Source organism: Ptychodera flava, chromosome 18, assembly GCF_041260155.1.
Source record: "Ptychodera flava strain L36383 chromosome 18, AS_Pfla_20210202, whole genome shotgun sequence".
Lineage (NCBI taxonomy): Eukaryota > Metazoa > Hemichordata > Enteropneusta > Ptychoderidae > Ptychodera > Ptychodera flava.
The window spans coordinates 26,185,375-26,205,778 of NC_091945.1; the positions used below are offsets into that span (position 1 = coordinate 26,185,375).

The window sequence follows — 20,404 nt, forward strand, 5'->3', positions numbered from 1 at the left end:
AATCAGACCTCCAGCTCTATTGGCTCGCTCAAAATTAGATATGCGCATAATTAATGAGGTACAATATGTGGCGTCATAAGGTGTCCCATCATACCATACATGAAGGCTGTAGCACTTGTGGTTACCTAGTTATGGACAAATATGTATATTTGAGGTCAAAGGTCACCGAGGTCACGTGACATTTTGTCAAAAAAATTGTTTTGCTAAGTTATCTCTAGCTCTATTGGCTAGCTCAAAATTAGATATGTGCATAATTAATGAGGTACACTTTGTTGCATCATAGCTGTCCCATCATACCATACATGAAGGGTGGTAGCACTTGTGGTTGCTGAGTTATGGACAAATATGTATATTTGAGATCAAAGGTCATCAAGGTCACATGACATTTTGTCAAAATATCCGAGATATCTGCGTGAACGGATGGACTCACGGATGGACGAACAGACGGACATGACCCAATCTTTAAGCTCACTGGACTTCATCCGTGGAGACTAAAAATTGTGTCACTGCATCCTTTTTGCAATATGAATATGATGAGAAACTAAATTTTTATTTTTCGTGGCCTTATACATGGGAGTCTATGGAGATCTGCCTTATACATGGGAGTCTATGGACGTGTAAACTAAAAATATGCAAATTTCACCACGATTTGCCCAAATTTGGGAAAGGTCACTCCTATGCACTTCCATACCAAGTTTCAAATCAATCAGACTTGTGGTTTCAGAGCAGGAGATTTTTTGACCAAAATAGGGAGAAAATTACAAAAAAATTCATGAAAAATAGCAAGTCCAAGATACTGACCCAAGATGTGCACAATCATTTCATGTCAGCCAAAAGTACTTACATGCTAATTTTTCATGTAATCTGCTCAGTGGTTATTGAGTTTTTTCAATTTGACTGTTTTTACATTTTTTCACTTAATTTGCATATTTTTGGCAATGACAACTTCATTTGAACAAAATCTCATCTACAGCCCATCATCCATGTACACACCAAATATCAAGATGAAATGTACAGCGGTTTTGGAGTTTTTGATGTTGACAGACAGACATACAGACATACAGACATACAGACATACAGACATACAGACATACATACATACAGACATTTCCCTAGCCTATAAGAATAGCTTCCATTGCCATATATACATATGGCTATGGGAGCTAAAAAAAATCTGAAAGGAGCAAACATTTTATCGGGTAAGAGTCGTGGGTTAATGACATAGGAAATGTCCAATATGGAAGACCTTCACCCAATTTGTCGAGAAGTCTCTAACAATGGGTCTTATTTCTGGAAATCCACGAGTTTGAAATGCTTGAATATATTTGGAGTAAACCTCTTTTCCCCTTTTCCAGGCGATGTTGACCCTAGAGTAAAGTCCACGTAAATTTATGGGAATACCTGGAACTGACAAGGCGACCTTTTAAGGTATTATACAACTTAACATGTATGTTCTTCATAGTCGACACTTCAAATACATTTTCTCGGTCTCCTTCGTAAGTCATTTTAGTTCACCTGAATGTTGCTGCAGTAGACAGCGCCCTCTACTGGCAGAAACTGCAAGTGGACAACAATCAGAACAATGGAAAGAGTAAAAGTTATCAAACTAGACATGTTATGTGGAAAGACTACCCTTTCAGGTAATTTGTTTCTTTTTTATTCTGCCGGATATTCTTCAGTCGGAATATTGACTACATTACGACAAATTTTAAACTATTTCAGTACTGTTGGCTGACAACTAGTGGATTAATGACCACATTCACTGGAAGAAAATATGGGGAGAGTCAATGCTTAGTATTTGTCAATGCAGGTATGGAACATGATATTTCACTTTTCATTTTTCGCCTCTACCACATTAACACCCTTCAGATGAATGCTATATTTTCAGCGAAAAGTGTGCTCAACACAAACACGTTCACAACACACAAGCTTTTCAACATATTTCTTTATTGGCTTTCAAATATTACAGTGTTTGCAGTACTGTGAAATACAAAGATACCAGATGCTTGCATGCTTTTCTGATATAAATATGCTTCTGTGGTACAAAAAGTCTATTACTTGCCTAGATGCATTCACATTTAGCACAAGTGAGGGTTTTCTTCGATGCAAGGACCTTAACTTTGGCATGCAAATATCGGTTGTTTGTCATTGAACTTCTGCTAAGCAACTAGCTGTAGAGTACATGTACACATTCATTGACCATAACATGGCTTTGTATGCTGCATGGCCAAACACGATGGAATTCTGGAAATGGCAAATGGATGTATGATAACAGAACTGGAACAATTATTGCTGCACGGACAGTAACATTACAATAGTGGATGTTTTGTCATGGATATTTTTTCATCAAAATCAGTGTTTTTCTTTCACTGATAATATATGTTCATCAGCTGCATACGATGTAATACAAGTTTCAATTGCGTGTAACTTACAGATAGGCTATCAATTGAGTAGTTTTGTAACAAAACACTTATCAAAAAATGCTCTTGTAAGTAGTCTAGAAAAAGATGTTATACTCAATGGTTGTAAACTGTAAAACGTTGTCCATGTATTTTCGTCTAGGTGTAAAAACAATGGGAGGGGGCTGGCTTCTAAAATACGGAATGGACATAATCATATAAGTATATATTGCTGCCATGATACAAAAGGGACCACAATCCTAAAGTTTGGTTCTGTAGCATGCTTACAAGCACTGTTTACTGTTGTGCTCCTTGTTTTCCCATCCAGTGTTTCTACTGGTCCCACAAAAATACTTCAACATTTTCCACAACTTGCAGCCACTGAATATTCTTAAGTATGGACGTTTAGGAAATAATTTCATAGCATCACTGCAGGCTGCAGTTTGTGTTTCTGTGTACAGCTGCTTCATGGAATTAAAGCTGGAAATGACAAGGTCACATTTTGACGTTTTTGTAAAAAACAAAGCAAATGTGGTAATTTTCAACACTTTGACTACTTTGAGTCTCTGGAAATTGCTGTAACTCTATTTCCTTTTGTAAATTACTAATTGAATAGTTTATCAATCTCATAACATAAGGCTCGCTTTGATCTAGTTACTACTACTGTGAGCTGGAAACGGACATCTCTCGGGTATCAGAGGATGTATTTTTCATATTTTAGTCAACTTCTTCAATTGTTGGGCCGGCACTGCCACCTTCATTGGCACCAGCGTTAGCGCCACTGAAGTCGCCAGGCATACCGCCAGGCATACCACCTGGCATTCCCTGGCCACCTGTAGCCTGGTATAGCTTAGTGATGATGGGTTTGCATATGCCTTCAATTTCTTTGAGCCTGTCTTCATATTCATCCTTTTCTGCAGTCTGTGGGAGGGAATCAGAAATGCATGTTATTTGCTTGTCCTGAATATACGTCTTTTCCAAACATAAATGTAACAACAAATTTGGTCAATCATCTCGCCATAGCTATCAGTGGGGTCATACTAACATTGTGTACTCTTGATGAATTTTGTTGCGTCCTGAAGCTGTAACGAAGCTGAGCCCAGTGGCAACATCATCCATGATTGTTGATATATATGTAACTCTAAGCCTGTTAATTCAGTAAGTCACTGCACTCCCTTTACTGTCACTATGCACCTTAGATTATCACGTGACCTGTGAAAAATTCACATACCTGGTTGCTGTCTAGCCAAGTGATGACTTCTTGACACTTTTCAATTATCTTTGTCTTATCTTCTTCGCTGATCTTGTCTTTCAGCTTCTCGTCTTCAACAGTGTTCTTCATGTTGAAACAATAGCTTTCAAGATTGTTCTTGGCTGAAATTCTGTCCCTTTGAGCTTCATCTTCGTTCTTGTACTTCTCGGCATCCTGCACCATGCGTTCAATCTCTTCCTTGGACAGACGTCCTGTAAGACGATAGCAGTGTAATTGAAAGTCATTGGTATTATACAACGTCCATGCCACAATATATATTATAGCCCAAACATGGGACTATGTGCTCGAGGGTAGGTGACCATTTGCCCGACGTAAGGAGGGCAAATGGTCTCCTGCCCTGAGGGTACATAGTCCCTTGTTTGGGCTATAATGTTTTTATTACATGCCTCTCTTACTCAGTTTGCACCAAAAATATTTACGTTTATTGGCAAATTATAGTCAAATGCTTTATTTTCATTTTAGACGAAAAACGGTTAAAAATAGAACAATTTTCATCATCGAATGGCGCATTGATATAAACTACTGTTATGTGGTTTATCAATATTTTTATGCGAAATTTTCCAAAAACTGGATTTTCTGTGCAAAACATGAAATTTCGAGACTTTTACATCCAAAAGTTTTCAAGTTGAAAATAGTTCCGGTTCACTTTCAGTCCAGTGATGACTATGCGGCCCGCGACGTCATCGGCGAGTTTACCATTGAATCCTATGGAGCGCGCGACGTTCGATATACGAGGCATGTAATAATGTCCTTTGCCTGCATCAACACATACTATGTGCTAAAATGATACCAAGGAAAAAAAATATTTTTCTGCAACAAAATATACAAGAGGTTAAACAGATCAGAGTAAACCAAAGCAGACTGCCTAAAGGCTTACAAATACTCACCTTTTTCATTCGTGATGGTGATCTTATTTCCTTTGCCTGTGCTCTTGTCTACAGCAGACACATTCAGGATACCGTTGGCATCTACGTCAAATGTTACTTTGATCTGCGGTACACCACGGGGTGCTGGAGGGATACCAGTCAGTTCAAATTTTCCCAAAATATTCTGTTAGGAATAAGAAACAAGGTTTCTGTAATAAGTTGGCACGAAAGAAACTAGTCTTGTGACCTGGAACGTCAATTCTGCAATAGCATATTCTCAAGGCATTGGTTTACCAGAGGGTTCATACATTCACATCACCCAAATTACAGGATGTGAGTGATTTTTGAGGACTTTTTAAGTTTCAAAATATCATTTTCCGTACCGTACCAAATCGTTTTATGATTTCATCACTTATCACCTAATCAATTTTTGATAACGGGGGGGGTGGTTATCAGTTTCCGAGGACTTTCCAGGAGGTTTTAAATTCAAGGACTATCCAGAAGTGTCACACCTTGTTATGTCTTACTCTGTGAGAATTTATATTTACATATCACCCATATCCATACCACTATGGACTCTCTACTCTTCATTTGTAAGCCTTGAATTGCAATTTCACGAATTTTTTGTAAGAGAAATGATTCCCTCAGAAAGATATTTCAAGAACGACATGCAAAATGTGGTGATTATTTCACACACTAGGCAGACACTCAGAGGAAATAGATGACGAGTGTAGCTTGAACAATAACTTTTATTTAGCAGTGCAGTGTATGACATCATCCACAGTATTATTACTATGTTTATTATTCTGAATCCCCTGTTGTAACAAGCAGCCACACCTATAATGAATTAAACTAGGTATACCAGACCAAAATTTTAAAATCAGAATTGCAATAAATATTCTTTATTAACAGCAGAACTGTGCAAGGGATGGTTAAAATTGAAAACCTGATGAAAATTGCTTGATCGGTTCAGTTGTTATGAGCCTCTAAAGGTTGCTCAAAAAGCCTACATCAACCGTCATAGGTGAAAAAATATGAAATATTGAATAAATTCCAATATTTGGAATGATTTTTTTCAATAATTTGTACTTCCAAAACAAATTATGTAGTCCTTTGAGGAGAAAAGGAATATATTCACAGAGAAAAAGTGTTCCTGACACTATAACTTGGCCTCTGTACTGGAAAAACTAGGTTAAAAATGGCAATTTTTACCAAAATTCTGACTGAAGTAAGGCTCAAAATAGTTATTTTAGACAAATTGCAAGTTTCAAGGGTGGATTAATACAGAAAATCAATACATCATGAAGTTTTTTTTGGTAAAGTTACAAAATATGACAACTTTCTAATTTGTTTATAGTATAATGATTTCAAATGTTTGCTTTGATGTAGAAAAAATTGGGTCATAAACATTTAAATATTGCTATTTTTGGTTTAAAATCTTGAAAAATTCAGATCCGCCCTAATTAAATATGCAAAACCAACGTAGTTTTGGTTCTCAATGTCATATCACCGTGAAATTTTGGCAGTCAATGTTTTTAAGGAAACTCTATACATTAATAAAAGTGACTTGTAAATTTATGCAAAAACCACTGGTTTCCATGGCAACAGTGCAACGTTTTGCATATACAGTACAAAGCTTTACTTCTTTATGATCTGTCGTTGGAACACTAATTTTAACATGAAGGAAATAGGTGATTTCAACGAGCTCACTATTATTGCCAATGTTTATGTAATTGCATTTATGTCTCAAAATGATGGTTTTAATGTTATCATCAATTCAAGGGACAGTCACTGTGACTTCTGCTGATATTTATGAAGTATTTTTGTTCAGCAGTGTGAAGTACAATTTTGGGTTCTGTTCCCTTAAGTATGTTGAAATGCCCAGTATTTGGCTTGTAAATCATGCCTGTAAACGTATACACTGCTGAATTTTAGTCTGCTCTAAAATTCAAAAATTGTTACACAATAACAGTGTAATTTACATTATGAACACACTGTTTTGACAAGCTACAAACTTGGCATTTCAACAAACTTAACAAGTAGAACAACAAACTGTAGTTTGCACACTGAACAAAAATATTGAAATATACACTGAGGGAAATCTGTAAAAGTTACAGCTAACGTCCCTTTTACCGCTACATTACTTTTTCACAGTTACTATGTTTTTGTGTGTACAACTTACAAGTAGGCCAATATGTGGCTGCATGGCCATGAATTTGTATATAACTGTATATCATATTCTGAGAGTGAACAATCTATTTCAAACTTTAGAAGTTTTATGTATACAGAACTACCTTTTGAAAATCTAAAAATCTGAAGGCTAATTGGCAAATTATACATCATTATTCACTTGAATAAATTTGAAATTTTAAACTGAAACATGTAGATTTCTTATTTACATATTTACCTGACAGTTTTACATGGCAGCACATTCAGAAATACTTTTGACAGAATTTTTTATACAGGCCTGACACATGACCCACTTCTGGAACATGCCATATGCGGCCACCAGCAGTTGGTATCAGTGATATTTTGCACAGAACAAATTTTCTGCTGATAGGAGCTACATCATCTGGAGAGGGCCATTTAAATTTATCATGGGTTGTATAGGAACAGGGATGCATGAATTTGACAATCAAGTTTTCATTCTCTGTATTCATGATCTGTCCTGGAAACCAGACGTCTTTTCCACTGCCATCCTTCTCATATGCCACCGCAATGAAATCTCCACTTGCACACTGTATTTCACACTGTTCCTGCTCTGTCTCACTGTCACTATCTCTTTCAAGTCTACGTCGTTTTGTTTTGCTTTCTTTCTTCTTTTTCTTTTGTCTTTTCTTCATGTTCTGCTGTCCTGTCTCATGTGTCCTTGCAGTCTTTGTATTACTTGTGCTGCCGTGTTGTGCTTTTCCTGCTGTCACTTCTGCCTTGTCTAAGAAACACTGCTTGATATCCTCAAAGTGTGCCTTCCTTCTGGGATCTTGGAAATTCCATTCTGGGGTCTTTTGTGTATAGGTATCTGTTGTTGTATTGTTCAAAATGATCTTTTTCAGGTTCTCTGTGAGTGTAGCGCTGCTGTATGCCTTGCCATCTTTACTTGCTTGGAATAATTCCTTATTTCCTTTCACCTGTAGCACTTTATGGTAATATTTTATTCTGTTAGCAGAATATCACGTTTTCCACTTTCATTACTGATGTTTGACAGCATACGCTCTACGTCTGTGTCTGATCTGCATGGTCCATTGTGTGCATGAACTTTATCTATCAATATCTGCCTTTCTTCTATCTTTCTTTGTTCTGCCATTTTGTTCTTCTGTGCATGTTGTTGGATGATTTTCTGTTTCTTTTCCTTTACATTTTGGACATACTCTTGATGTTTTGACCTCACAAGTTTACCATACTTGCGTGCTTCTGTCATTAGAGCTGACTTATTTCTGTACTCTTATCTTTCAACCATTCCATAGTTTTGTTCTTTTTTATCATGATCACACTTGAATGATGTCTGGTACTGGCATTAGGCTTCTGATGTTTTGAATAATCATAGTCACCGAAGTCATTTTCACAATCAAATTATCCTTTTTGGTATGTGCAGTGCAAGCAGAGAGCAAAGGTGAACTTTCCTGTCCATATTTCCCACCAGGGAGATATTCCTGCAGCTGTTTGACAGTGACAGAGAGACTTGCTGCACAGATAAGTTCAAGAACTTCTCTAGTCAGCTCACTGCTTTCAGCATCAGATGTTGCAAATAGGCTGTCAGATACTTCATCATCTTTGGCCTGGAAATCGGGGAATAATATCTCATCCATTGACAAGAGTGTAGATGCATCATTGGTCCATTGCTGCAACTTGTCTCTCAAAGGTATGATGTACTCGTAAAGCTTGGTCACAGGTACCTTACTCTTGATCAACAACCAGAGTGGTGTAGTGACCTTACGGCTGAAGATTCCAAGTGCTCTCAATCCACAGAGTAAAGCTTTACTATTTATGTCTGCTTTAACAGATGTCAGAAGTCGATTCCCTTTGGTGAGATAGCCTTCACTAAAAAACTCCTGTATATCTTTTGCATGATGATATAGCACTGCTGCTCCCTCAAACAGACAGTTGAATCGATTACCACGGTAACTGAGGACTTCTGATTTTTTTTCCTTTAGCTCCATGGAACTCAACCACTCAGATCGACATCCATTCTTTTGGTCTCCACGTTGACCCAAGACTTTGGATGCGGTTCTCAGCAAACGGTGTCGGCTGATTCTGTACAGGACCACATTTTGAACTCTGGTAGCCCATCTCTCCCCAGTTTCCCATACACTTTCTCAAGGCAAGGTTGCAGCTGTTTCAATGCTGTTTCACACTGTGTGCTGAGGCCTAGAAGAAAATGGGCTGAGCAATAGAAGTAATTTAGATGAGCATTACGTTCATCTAGGTCAGGAACAAACTGCTGCCGCCATTCATCTAGCTTGTTATGGTACGCTTTCATGATACTTGATCTGTCTGATACAACATTGGTTAGTTTCCTCACCAGTTCTTTCATTGCACCCTGACTGTCTGTTTCATTTGCATATTCTGAAAGTTCCTCCATCAGTTTTATTGTTGTATCCAAGACAGTCTGTGAATTTTCCTCTGCCACATCCAAATATCCCAGAGTGAGACTCTCTCCACTGTCCAATGTGACCTCAAAGTCTAGCACTTTATCTCCATCGCGAGATGTTCCATCAGTGTGCATGTCATAATGCTTTGATTGCATTATTTTTTCACTGACATGTTTTTGGCCAGGTAGTGAGCTTCGTCTGCAATGTTAGTGGTGGTTGTTCTTTTCGGTAGATCTTTCTTGTCAATCTTAGCATGGTGGATGGTTCTTGATACAATTTCAATGACGTCAGGAATTTTACTTGAACCAATCTGTTTTCCCTGAAGCTCCATCACACAGGTTCGAAGATCATCACTGAAAGGTGCATTGGTACAGTCATTTGTCCTCAGATATACAACTCCCTCATTAGCATTGTCAAGCTGACTGGTTAAAACATTGATGTTGTCTTATAGTGCTTTTACTTTCTCTGTTAGACTTGCAATAGTTGATGTATTTTCTTTTATGACATTTTTGTATGAGATTGAAGATTTCTTGTGTTGTTCCACTGTTGTTTGTAGTAGTTTTTATCATGCTTTAGATCGTTAACAACTTTCTGATAATCTTCTTTCAGCTGACCTTCTCTTATTTCACTTTTTTTCATGGTTGGGTTGGCAAGACATAACTTTGCTTTCAATTTTCCAATTTTTGCATCTGCTTTAGTACATTATTACACTTTACTTCCCTCTGTTTGATTTCTTTATCCCATCGTTTTAGTCGCCTGTTGTAGTTGTTTTCTTTCACTGATTTCATTTGTTTTTGAGTGAGTATGAGTCGTTGTGACAGCTCATTGTACTTGTTTTTCAGTTTGTTGTACTTGATTGAATACACAGTCTCAGTTTGCAGCTCACTATATAGAGATTCTAACTCTGCTACAATTTCTTTTCTAGCTTCCAACTGTTCCACTGCCACTTTCAGTTGTACATCAAGTTCTGCTACTCTGCATTTCAGCTCTCTCTTTTCTTTTTCAAGTACTTTGTTTTTCACTGTAGCTACTCTCAGCTCTTCACAAAGTTGTTGTTGTTGTTGTTTTTGTTGTTGTTGTTGTTTCTGTGGATTTTTATTTCGTTCCTCTTGTGATATATTTTTAACGTAAAGTTCATGTTTGAATGTTGTTGCTGTTACTCTGTTTGTCTTGTTCATCTGTGCATGCTTGTAGGCTGTTACACCCCACATCTGTCGGAGACACTGTGGTGAAATGCCATTTAGAGCTGGAAGGAGTTTGCTGGCCCACTCAGTTGCATTTATCCATGTAAAAAGTCCCTTTAAGATCAGTGACCTCAATTCAATAACTGCCCCATTAGTGAGCCTATCTGTCATGTCATCAAGGCCGTTGAGAGTATACAATGATGGTAAAGTAATCCCCAGATCACAGCAGTATTCACCAATAAAATCTCCGGTGTTACACTGGTACAGCTCTGACATTGACTTATTTAAGTACTCTATTTGTTGTTGTCTGTTCATTTTCTTTAATTCTCTTTCTTGCTTTCTCTTCATGTTTGACAAACGTTTAGGTTCTTTTGGTAAATTTGTTGCTCCCATTTGTTTCAAACAATCATATAGAGTTACAAAACTTCCTGCTTCCATCGACAGAAGAAGAAAAATTGCCGTTTGTGATTTTTTTCCCATCTGCAATGAAAATGAATAAAACCATATTACTATATTTTCTTAACTTTTATTAAAGTTTGCCATGATATTTCCTGAATTCCTGTGAGATCTAGGACAAAAAATTGACAGAGCTAAACTTCTAAAGTCAAGCATCTTACAATTTGGGTTTAGTGGGCAGGCTAAGTTGTTTGTACATAAACAAACTCAAATTTTGTTTCTGTCATTTTCTTGCAGAATTATTTTGTTGAAATTAAATACAGTAACTAAAATATAAATTTTAAATATGAAAAATTAAACAAAGAGTTGACATCAGAAGAGCAAGCAAAACAAAGGCCGGTGTCAACTAGAAAGACAGAACTTATTTTTTTTTATTGAAAAATTGGGCATAGGTTTCCCCTGCATGGGCACCTGGCCCATGGCAGCTGCTGTTCAGCAGATTAAACCCAGACAATCAGCATCAACTCAAGAAAAAATTTATGAAATATTAGAAAAAAATTTTGAGGGGCAAAATGGAAATGTACTTTACTCAAAAATTTAACGTTTACCTGAATTTATTGCTTCAAAAACCAAATGTCAAAATAACGGGATTACTTCTCATCCAACATGATGCTCAAATTACAGTATACAGCTCAGAGCAAAAAATCACAGCCGTTCACAATTATTTTTAGAATAGAAATATATTTCAGTAATTTACAAGAAAAATATAGTATTTATTGAGAAAAATATCAACAAACTTACCATTCTGTGAGAATCTTGCCAAAATCTCACCGATATTTCCACCAGTCAAGCCAGAAAGCTCGAGTGCCAAGTCTCGGGTAGCGCTAGCGTCCATAGTTACAGATGTCGTCAACAAGACTCAAAGTTCGCGCGGTTCAGCAGCACTCTCAACAAAACAAATCACCTACCGCTATTGAGTCTCTGATTCATCCACATTTATTTCAAATTCAATAAATAGACGAGGTCTCAGTCAACATATCAATGTAATTTTCTCCCCATTAAAATCTTTAGAAATGTCCAAAATGTGCTCACAAATTTTTCAAATGAAGATTTTTACAAGATTTAGTCAGAATTTGCAGACGAAAATGGTACCATTCGAAAGACAATTTCATAGCGAAAAATACCCGGAACACTTTCTTTGTCTAGCTGCGCAGACTCAGCAGCGACACCCGATGATTTATGGGTAAGGTCATAAAACAGCTGGAGGTCAAATTGCGTCTTTCGAGGTCAGTGCTCAGAGCTCACGCTGAGGCAATTTTACGATGGCCATTTCTTCATTTTGTTACGTAAAATTTCGAAATAAAGACAAGTAAGTGACACTAAGGTATCTTTTTACTCGGATTAGCACCTTTTTAGCCTCATTTTCTTGGAAAAAACCAACATTTTTTATCTCTAAATATGGTCGATCTCCGTAGTCACATACGCGTTCAGTAGCCATTGTATGGCCGTCTGGTATACCTAATTAAACGTACTAACACCCACATCAGCTTTACTATCACTTAACCCTTTGAGCCAACTGCAATTTTTCCCCTAAATATCAGGCCATTTTATCAATTTTTATGAATTTTTTCTGTAATTTTTTCCATGATTTTGGACCAAATGGACATAAATATTCAAGGGCTGCACTTTTTGACCCAAATTTTGTGAAAAATCTGAAAAAAGAATACCGTCAAGGGCTGTGTGTTCTGATTTGCTTTGAATTGTCTATTCAAGAAATATTTAAACCAGAAACAAGAATGACAAACAAATATGAGCTAAAAAGTAAATAAGGTCTGAAACTTTAGGTACTGGAGGTCAACTTTAGGAACAGGCTTAGCAGAGGAATGTTTCAACACAGTCCTTCATGGTTTCAGCAGGTCTGCCAATATGTATCAGTTCATGAACAATGACAGGAAATGACTCAAGGTCAGTGGAGTAGCCTGTTTAAGTCACTGCCACCACTCCTACACATAAAAGGTACATTGCATACAAATAGGTTAGGGATTACAGAATCTCCAACTCGGATGTGTGGGTTGCTTCAGTTAATGCCACCACTCCTACAAATTTGCAGGATTTCCCCTTTTTCTTACCTCATTTACACATTTTTGACACAGACATGTTCATTTGGACAACGTCACATCTCAACCCCTGGGTCTACCTGTACACCAGATATTGTGATGATAGGTGTGGCGGACATACATCCGCACACACATACAAACATACATACATACAGACGCCATTGACTCACCACATAAGCTCTTTTAGGTATTTATATACATACATGAGCTAAAAATTGTCTAGATCTGAAAGAAATTGTTGGCGTTGTGTAGTATAAATGCAACAGAAAGCAACTTTGGCACTCAATGGGTTAAAGCAAGTTGTGTAGATCAGATACTTACATTGTCTTTTGTCATTGCACGTTCCCCTTCATAGACCTGGATGAGCACACCTGGTTGGTTGTCGGAGTAGGTTGTAAATACCTGGGTCTGCTTTGTCGGGACAGTGGTGTTACGTTTAATCAAGGCTGTCATCACGCCACCGGCAGTCTCAATACCAAGGGACAGAGGAGCCACGTCAAGAAGTAGAAGATCGGAGACTTCCTCCGATTTGTCTCCAGAGAGAATTGCAGCCTGGACAGCTGTAAGAAATTGGATCAAATTAAATGTAGGCCGTTCATTTAGGACGTCGCCATGAAAATTAAACCTCACAACTGTACACACAAAGTGATTTTGCATCAGGTGAAAAGGATTTTTGCTGATAGAGGAGTTGACTAACATAGTTGCTCATACACTACAGAGTGGACTTGAGACAAATCACAACTTTATAATTATACACACCGTTTTGGTAAGAACTTTTCACGAAAATCTACATACCAGCACCATACGCAACAGCTTCGTCAGGGTTGATGCTCTTATTCAAGTCCTTGCCGTTGAAGAAATCTTGCAAGATCTTCTGAATTTTAGGGATACGAGTAGAGCCGCCCACAAGTACAAGGTCATGGATGTTTGACTTGTCTAGCTTGGAATCTCTTAGAGCTTTCTCGACTGGTGTGAGTGTACTACGGAACAGGTCTGCGTTTTGTTCCTCAAAACGGGCACGAGTGATCGAGGTGTAGAAATCAATTCCTTCAAATAGCGAATCGATTTCGATGCTGGATGGCGAGAAGAAATTGCAAATTGGTAAGTTTGTAACAGAACACTTGTATAAACAATCTAAGAATGCATCTGCTGGTCAAATCTTAATGATTTTCTGTTGTGAAAGGCTCTTTGAAATTACCTTATTTGCTGCGGACAAAATATTAAAAAGCAGACAGGAAGCAATTTCAGAGCACATTGGTTTTATCAGCTTTCAACAGTGTTAACTTACAGAACTTTCATACATGAAGCATTCATTTCATTTATTGTTAAAACAAAAGGGACGGCAAAGTGAACACTGAGGGCGAGCGGCATTCCCTAATATTATCATTAACAATTGTTAAAACAGAAAGATTACACTGGAAGATGAGAACAAAGACCATAAGAAATATAATTTGCCATTACTTATGACACTGCTATGTCATGGATAACAAATTTGTATGGCTAGAAATGTAAACAAATAAGTTTGTATATCATACGCACTTATAATTGATATGTGAAAGAAAATACATGTAAATACTAACCTTGCTTGAGTTGAAGATGACAGTGTCCTCTTTGCACGTTCACAAGCAGTTCTAAGACGTCTAAGTGCACGCTTACTTCCTGTGATATCCTTCTTGTGTTTGCGTTTGAACTCATTCACAAAGTGGTTGACCATCCGACTGTCAAAGTCTTCACCCCCCAAGTGAGTGTCACCGGCTGTGGACTTGACCTCAAAGATGCCATCCTCAATGGTCAAGATGGACACATCAAAAGTACCACCGCCAAGGTCAAAGATTAGGACGTTACGCTCAGCACCAACCTGTTTGGCAAAGCAGTGAGTATTAACTTTGTCAGTCTCTCTTGGATATGTGGTTTTACATTACTATCAAGGTAAATGACTAGACATTACTCGAACAACAAACTGTGGGTGTCCAGTGATGAGCACATTTCTGATTGATTTTTTAATCACTGGAAATTTCTGTGAGTTGGCACTTTACCAATATGCATCAAACAGAACTTTATGATGTCTATGGTGAGTCAAGGAAGAATGCACCATGGTGCCATATACTCTGATCTACTTCTTGTTTGGGCTAATTTTAAAGATCTTTGCGTAAGAAAAATTTTCAGTCTTAGTGTTTCAAAATCATTAACTTTTTTCCCCCATAGAGTTAACACAGGGATGTTGGCCATTTTGAAATCAGACATCAGTGAATGTTAGGTAATTTGTTTCTCTAGTACCCAGCTTTGCATGTTGACCCCTGATTTTTTATTCTTGATTAGGAAAGTTTTGCGCAAAAGTTTAAGCCTTTCACTTAAGGAGTGAGTACTACCTAATTAATAATGATAATATTACTAATATTTTATTGCTAGACGCATTAAAATAAAATGGAAATTGAATATGAAAACCAGAAAAAAAATATTATAATAAAACTGAGACTTAAAAATGCAAGAGATTAAGAAAATGAACAGCAGAATAAGACATGAAAATCATCAAAGGGTGAGACATGCAAGAAAAGCATAAACGATAGATGCTACGAAGGCATTAAAAAAACAACTATACATGCTGTTTAAATAAAACAAACCAAGAATTTGCTTCTTCACAATAGCAGGTATGTCTCAAAGATAAAGACACAAAATTTCTGAATGTTGCCGCATAATTCTATTTTCTCCATGGAAAACGCAGAGAAAATAAACCGAATGCATTCAGCAGTTTCATATAGACACACAGATTTTACCATACATTGGAGAAATCATCATGCATGATAATTTTCAGCATGTGTCATGTTCATGCTTGCCTTTCTTCCTAAGTGGAAAGAAGCTTCACGTAGCAGCTTAGTCACTTACTTAATAGCATGAAATGAATTACAAACAGAAACTCACGTAACTGAATATAAGTTTAAAGGCAAGTCAAATCAAGATGCAGCTACATTTTGTGGTATTCTTTTGTTATATCAGTAGTTTATTGAAAGAACCAGAAGCAAACATTTCACTATTCTTCCTAAAAATACATGCAAGTTTGACCATAGAGGGCGCTGTTCAATCAACTTTCCAGAATCATCAGCAAAATCAGTTATTAATATGTTAATGAAAATATCCAAAAAGTTTTGCATGAAAGGTGCAAGCATGTCACCCCACATGCAGTAGTGGCATATGTGCATTTCTAATGTCCTAGTGCTTACTTTGCTTAACTTTTGTCATAGCTTTGTCTTCCTAAAATCTTACACCTGTTCAACTTACCTTTTTGTCAAGACCATATGCAATAGCTGCAGCTGTGGGCTCGTTGATAATACGGAGCACATTCATGCCGGAGATTGTACCAGCATCTTTGGTGGCTTGACGTTGAGAATCATTGAAATAGGCTGGGACAGTTACTACAGCATTATTGACTTTCTGTGGTAAGAAAAATTAACATAAATTATATTACCAATGAAATTAATGACAAGTGATCTGTTCAAGAAATTATTTCTTATAATTACATTGGACTCATACTGATAATAGGTCTTTTTATTTTCTAATGTACAGTGCTTGGTCGGAATACTATTGCAATACTTGCTACGCCAAAGGGAATTTTCATAGGACAAGGAAAATAAGTTTACATGTTCGCCAGTCTTACCAAATACAATTGATTCTACCTGTAGGGGAATCAGAATAGATATCAACTGGATATCTATTTCATTCATTGCCTTTCCATCAGGTGGGGCAAGGGTTTGAGTTAAGGTTTTGCTAAATGTGCATGTCTGGGCCGTAACTGTTCAAGAGCTATTATAATCCTCTTTGTACCTTTCCAAGATATGCTTCGGCAATTTCCTTCATCTTGAGGAGAACCATGGAACTGATTTCTTCTGGGTAGAAGGTTTTCTCTTCTGCTTTGTACTCCACTTGGATCTTGGGCTTGCCTCCATCATTAGTCACTTTAAATGGCCACAGTTTCATGTCCTGTTGGACAACTGATTCTTCAAACCGACGACCAATTAAACGCTTGGCATCTGAAGACAAAAAAGTTTTGTTTTTTTATGGCAAATAACAGAATCTGTGAAGGTCAAGGAAGTCTTTGTTAGACACACGGTAAAAGAAACTTAAAATTTAAGAATACTTTTTACAAATTGTAAAAGGACTACTTTCCAAGACATCATTTTTACAATTGATCATTTTTTATATCATTTTACATAACATTTTCAGGATATGACAACTGATAATCTTGTCAATTTTGAAAATTTTGGGTGGATGATCAGTATTCCAGGAAGTTGGTTTCATTTTTTAGCCCTTTTCCAGAACTTTCCAGGAGGCTTTTAAAATTCAGGGACTTTTAAATGACTTTTTGGAAGTGAACAAACATCACTAAAATCTTTGCTAATCTTTTTAGAAAAATAGTGCCTACAAAATATGACTTTTGATGAATTTTGTTCCAGATTTTGCATCATATTCCTGCACCAGAACTTTGCAGTGTTACAGTGTTTTCATATGCTGAATAAAGGTCAGAGGTCAACAGTGATGCCATAGTTTAAAAGAACATTCAGACATGCTGCTGAATAAGGTCAGAGGTCAACACTGGCAGGTCATAGTTCACCAGAAAGAACTTCTTTCATTTTCACTATACAAATATTAAAGTCATGAAGTAATGACTAATCCTACTTTCTCTCATTAAAAATGTGAATGTTGAAGTCAGAGGTCACCTTAACATTAATAACCTACCAAACACAGTATTGTTTGGATTCATAGCAACTTGGTTCTTGGCAGCGTCTCCGATGAGACGTTCTGTATCTGTGAAAGCCACATAGCTGGGAGTTGTACGGTTTCCTTGGTCGTTGGCTATGATTTCGACTTTGCCATGCTGGAATACACCAACGCAGGAGTATGTTGTACCCAAATCAATACCAACTGCTGGTCCTTTGGCGGCCATGTTTTCTTTTATCTAGAAGAAGCAGAGTAGTGATAGGTAACATGTAATCCTGATGACAGTCCATGTCATTTTTTAGCATCTTTCACATTTAATCTCTTGATTTCATATTTACAGGAACACTGCTGGTATAAAGAGCTACTGCACATTTGCCATGGATTTTAATATCATAGAGTTCAAATGCCTGACAATGGTTTTAACTGTCCCAGTCATACTGTACAGATCAAAATGTCAGTTGTCCGCCACTTGGGAGGGCTTCTTGTGTAAGTTTCAAGGTAGGACGTTGAGATTTAAAGGACCTACACGTGAGGTTGGCAATTTAATCTTTCTTGCGTAATCTTTCTTGAGATTTAGCTCAATTTCCATTCATTCATTAATCCACATTCATTGATAATATTATCATATTCTTTGGTTCTTTTTCAAAGTTTATTTAACTAATGTTAGAGTTCTGGTAGACTTATGGTATTCATTTGATGAACACACTGTCTGTCGTTCTTGACTTTAATATGACAATTTCTGGTGGGTTTTTTTCTGATCACACTTCCCGTTGACATACCGCATTGTCCTTACCCAGTCTGCTGAGTCGAAGTCTAATCTTGTGTTAACTTGTCGAAAAAGTGCGAGATGACAACAGAAAATCATGAATGGGAGGTATGTAAGAAAATTCTGCTTATTTAGACCTGTAATACGCCCCCTTCGAAATTCTAGACTACTGGCCAAAACCATGGTAGTCCAGAATATTTATATAAGGCCGGCCTTGCCCAAAATTTAATTAATAGCCGAAACTGCGTCAACATGTAAAGTTGATAATTAATCTTTGAATGTTTGAACGGGAAATTTGTCACGAGGTTGGCAACGCCACTAGGAGGAGTAGGACATCAGATTGACTTCCGACGATTGCTCCAGACTGAAGTCGAATTGAAGTCGCTACTCTACATGGCAGGGCAATACCGGCTATAGGCTTCCTGTGGTGGGAGGCCTATAGCTGGAATACACAGCCCTGCCATACAGAGCTCAAGTCAACGTATCCTAAGCTACATGTTACATGTAACTACACGCCAAGCTTTCACTTCAGTTTAAATTGACTAATCAGTTTTTCGGCGAAATTTGGTGATACAATGGTAAAAGTTCGACTGACGACATCATCACTCCATGGGCCCGTTCTATACCAAAATGAATTCCTCTTTACACATGCTCTCTTTTCAGCCAAATGTCTCTGAAACAATTGGACAAGAAAATTGATCAAACATTTTTTACTCGTTTTGCGCTTTAACAGGAATCCCAGCATGCTGCAGCACGTGTACATACCGGATTACCGCCATGTACCGGTACGAGATAGAGGTCCTCGAAGAAAGCCGGTCTTTCTTGAAGATCGCCAATTCCTTTTACATTTTGATAATCGTGAAAGAAAGTGTGACTTACCTGAATTTGAAGGAGTTAAAAAAGAGTTTCTAAATCACAGAAATGCGGGGCAAATATCCTAATTTTTGACCTTGTTCTTCTAGAATTGGGTAGTTCGGGAAGCTCTCGTGTCCTGACTAACCTTTAATATATTATTTCCATGACGTAAAAATTAAACGGGCCTATCAGCAGGCGAGTTTGAGTTGGTCACATGCTTTCGAAATTTCTCGAACACTTCTCACGTGAGACCCTCGCACCAATCAGTGTATGTATATTGTGCGCCCTAGCAGCCGGCTGGCAAATATACACAAGCGTAAGCGTATACATATCCTTTGTTCAATCGTGCCAGCACGACGCGTCAACGAGCTTCCGACTATATTGAACTGTGGCTACGCGCAGAGGTCATTACTACATCATACATGTGCCATTTCCGCACTCATGGAAGCGTTCCACCAGATATTCTTTGATTCAGCATTTGCTTTGTAGCATCACCAAAACAGAATGTAGGCCTATATCGTGCCGGTCATATTGCTGACTTAATCATTCACGGCCCCTCCACAAAATACATGTAGGCCTATTTGTGGATGTACCGCGCGTAAATACACTGTTGGTCGAGACATAATTTCTAAAATGACTGAAAGTAACAGAGCTGCATTGCGCTAAAGCACTGTCCGAACATTAGGCCGATAAGTATGGCGAGAGTGTGTCCGGCTTTGCCTCTTGAATTGGGAGCACAGTCACCTGTGTTCTATTCCGCTCTGCGCCAACGAGCCCTACAGACATGTGTACATGCATGTACATAGGCCTGATGTACACACGTCTATTGGGCGAATAGGCGCTAGGCGCAGAGCGGACTAGGACACAGGTGACTGTGGTTGGGAGGCGGCGTAGCCAAAGCCGGACACTCGCCATAGGGCTATGTCCGAACATAGCCCTGCCAGGCTCATCTTCGCTTGCCAAAGGTCTCTTGTCCGTGCAGCTGGATGCTCCCCGAAATCAGACGGACCCCTGCGAGCGGACCACTGCAGAAAAATTCTATAATACTTACTGTATTAGCATGGATTAATGCCTGTATTTTAGTATATAGCCTACAGATGAATACAGTCAAGAATCCATTTCTTGTATTCAGCAAGCCTGTATTCATGTGGATGCATGTGAATTCACTGTATTATACTATAATACAGACAACTCATTGACGATGTTGCCAGGCAGTGCTAGGTTGGAACACTGACGGCGAAGGGTA

General features: G+C 37.9%; 1 protein-coding gene across 2 annotated transcripts in view; it reads right to left on the bottom strand.

Moving 5' to 3' along the window:
- Positions 1–1,927: 1,927 nt before the first annotated feature.
- The window catches only part of LOC139117250 (heat shock cognate 71 kDa protein-like), a 47,678-nt gene continuing 29,201 nt past the window's right edge, over positions 1,928–20,404 (bottom strand). Inside the window, exons 1-10 of one of the 2 annotated variants that reach the window (XM_070680194.1) lie at positions 19,183–19,375; positions 17,556–17,775; positions 16,644–16,849; positions 16,101–16,253; positions 14,405–14,682; positions 13,620–13,897; positions 13,146–13,384; positions 4,560–4,722; positions 3,631–3,863; positions 1,928–3,320 (exon numbers count right to left, since the gene is read on the bottom strand). In XM_070680194.1, coding sequence (XP_070536295.1) covers positions 3,117–3,320; positions 3,631–3,863; positions 4,560–4,722; positions 13,146–13,384; positions 13,620–13,897; positions 14,405–14,682; positions 16,101–16,253; positions 16,644–16,849; positions 17,556–17,763 — 1,962 coding nt within the window. In that variant the 5' untranslated portion in view covers positions 17,764–17,775; positions 19,183–19,375 and the 3' untranslated portion in view covers positions 1,928–3,116. Of the gene's footprint in view, positions 3,321–3,630; positions 3,864–4,559; positions 4,723–13,145; positions 13,385–13,619; positions 13,898–14,404; positions 14,683–16,100; positions 16,254–16,643; positions 16,850–17,555; positions 17,776–19,182; positions 19,376–20,404 lie in introns of those variants that run through there. The other variant, XM_070680195.1, reaches the window with a different exon arrangement.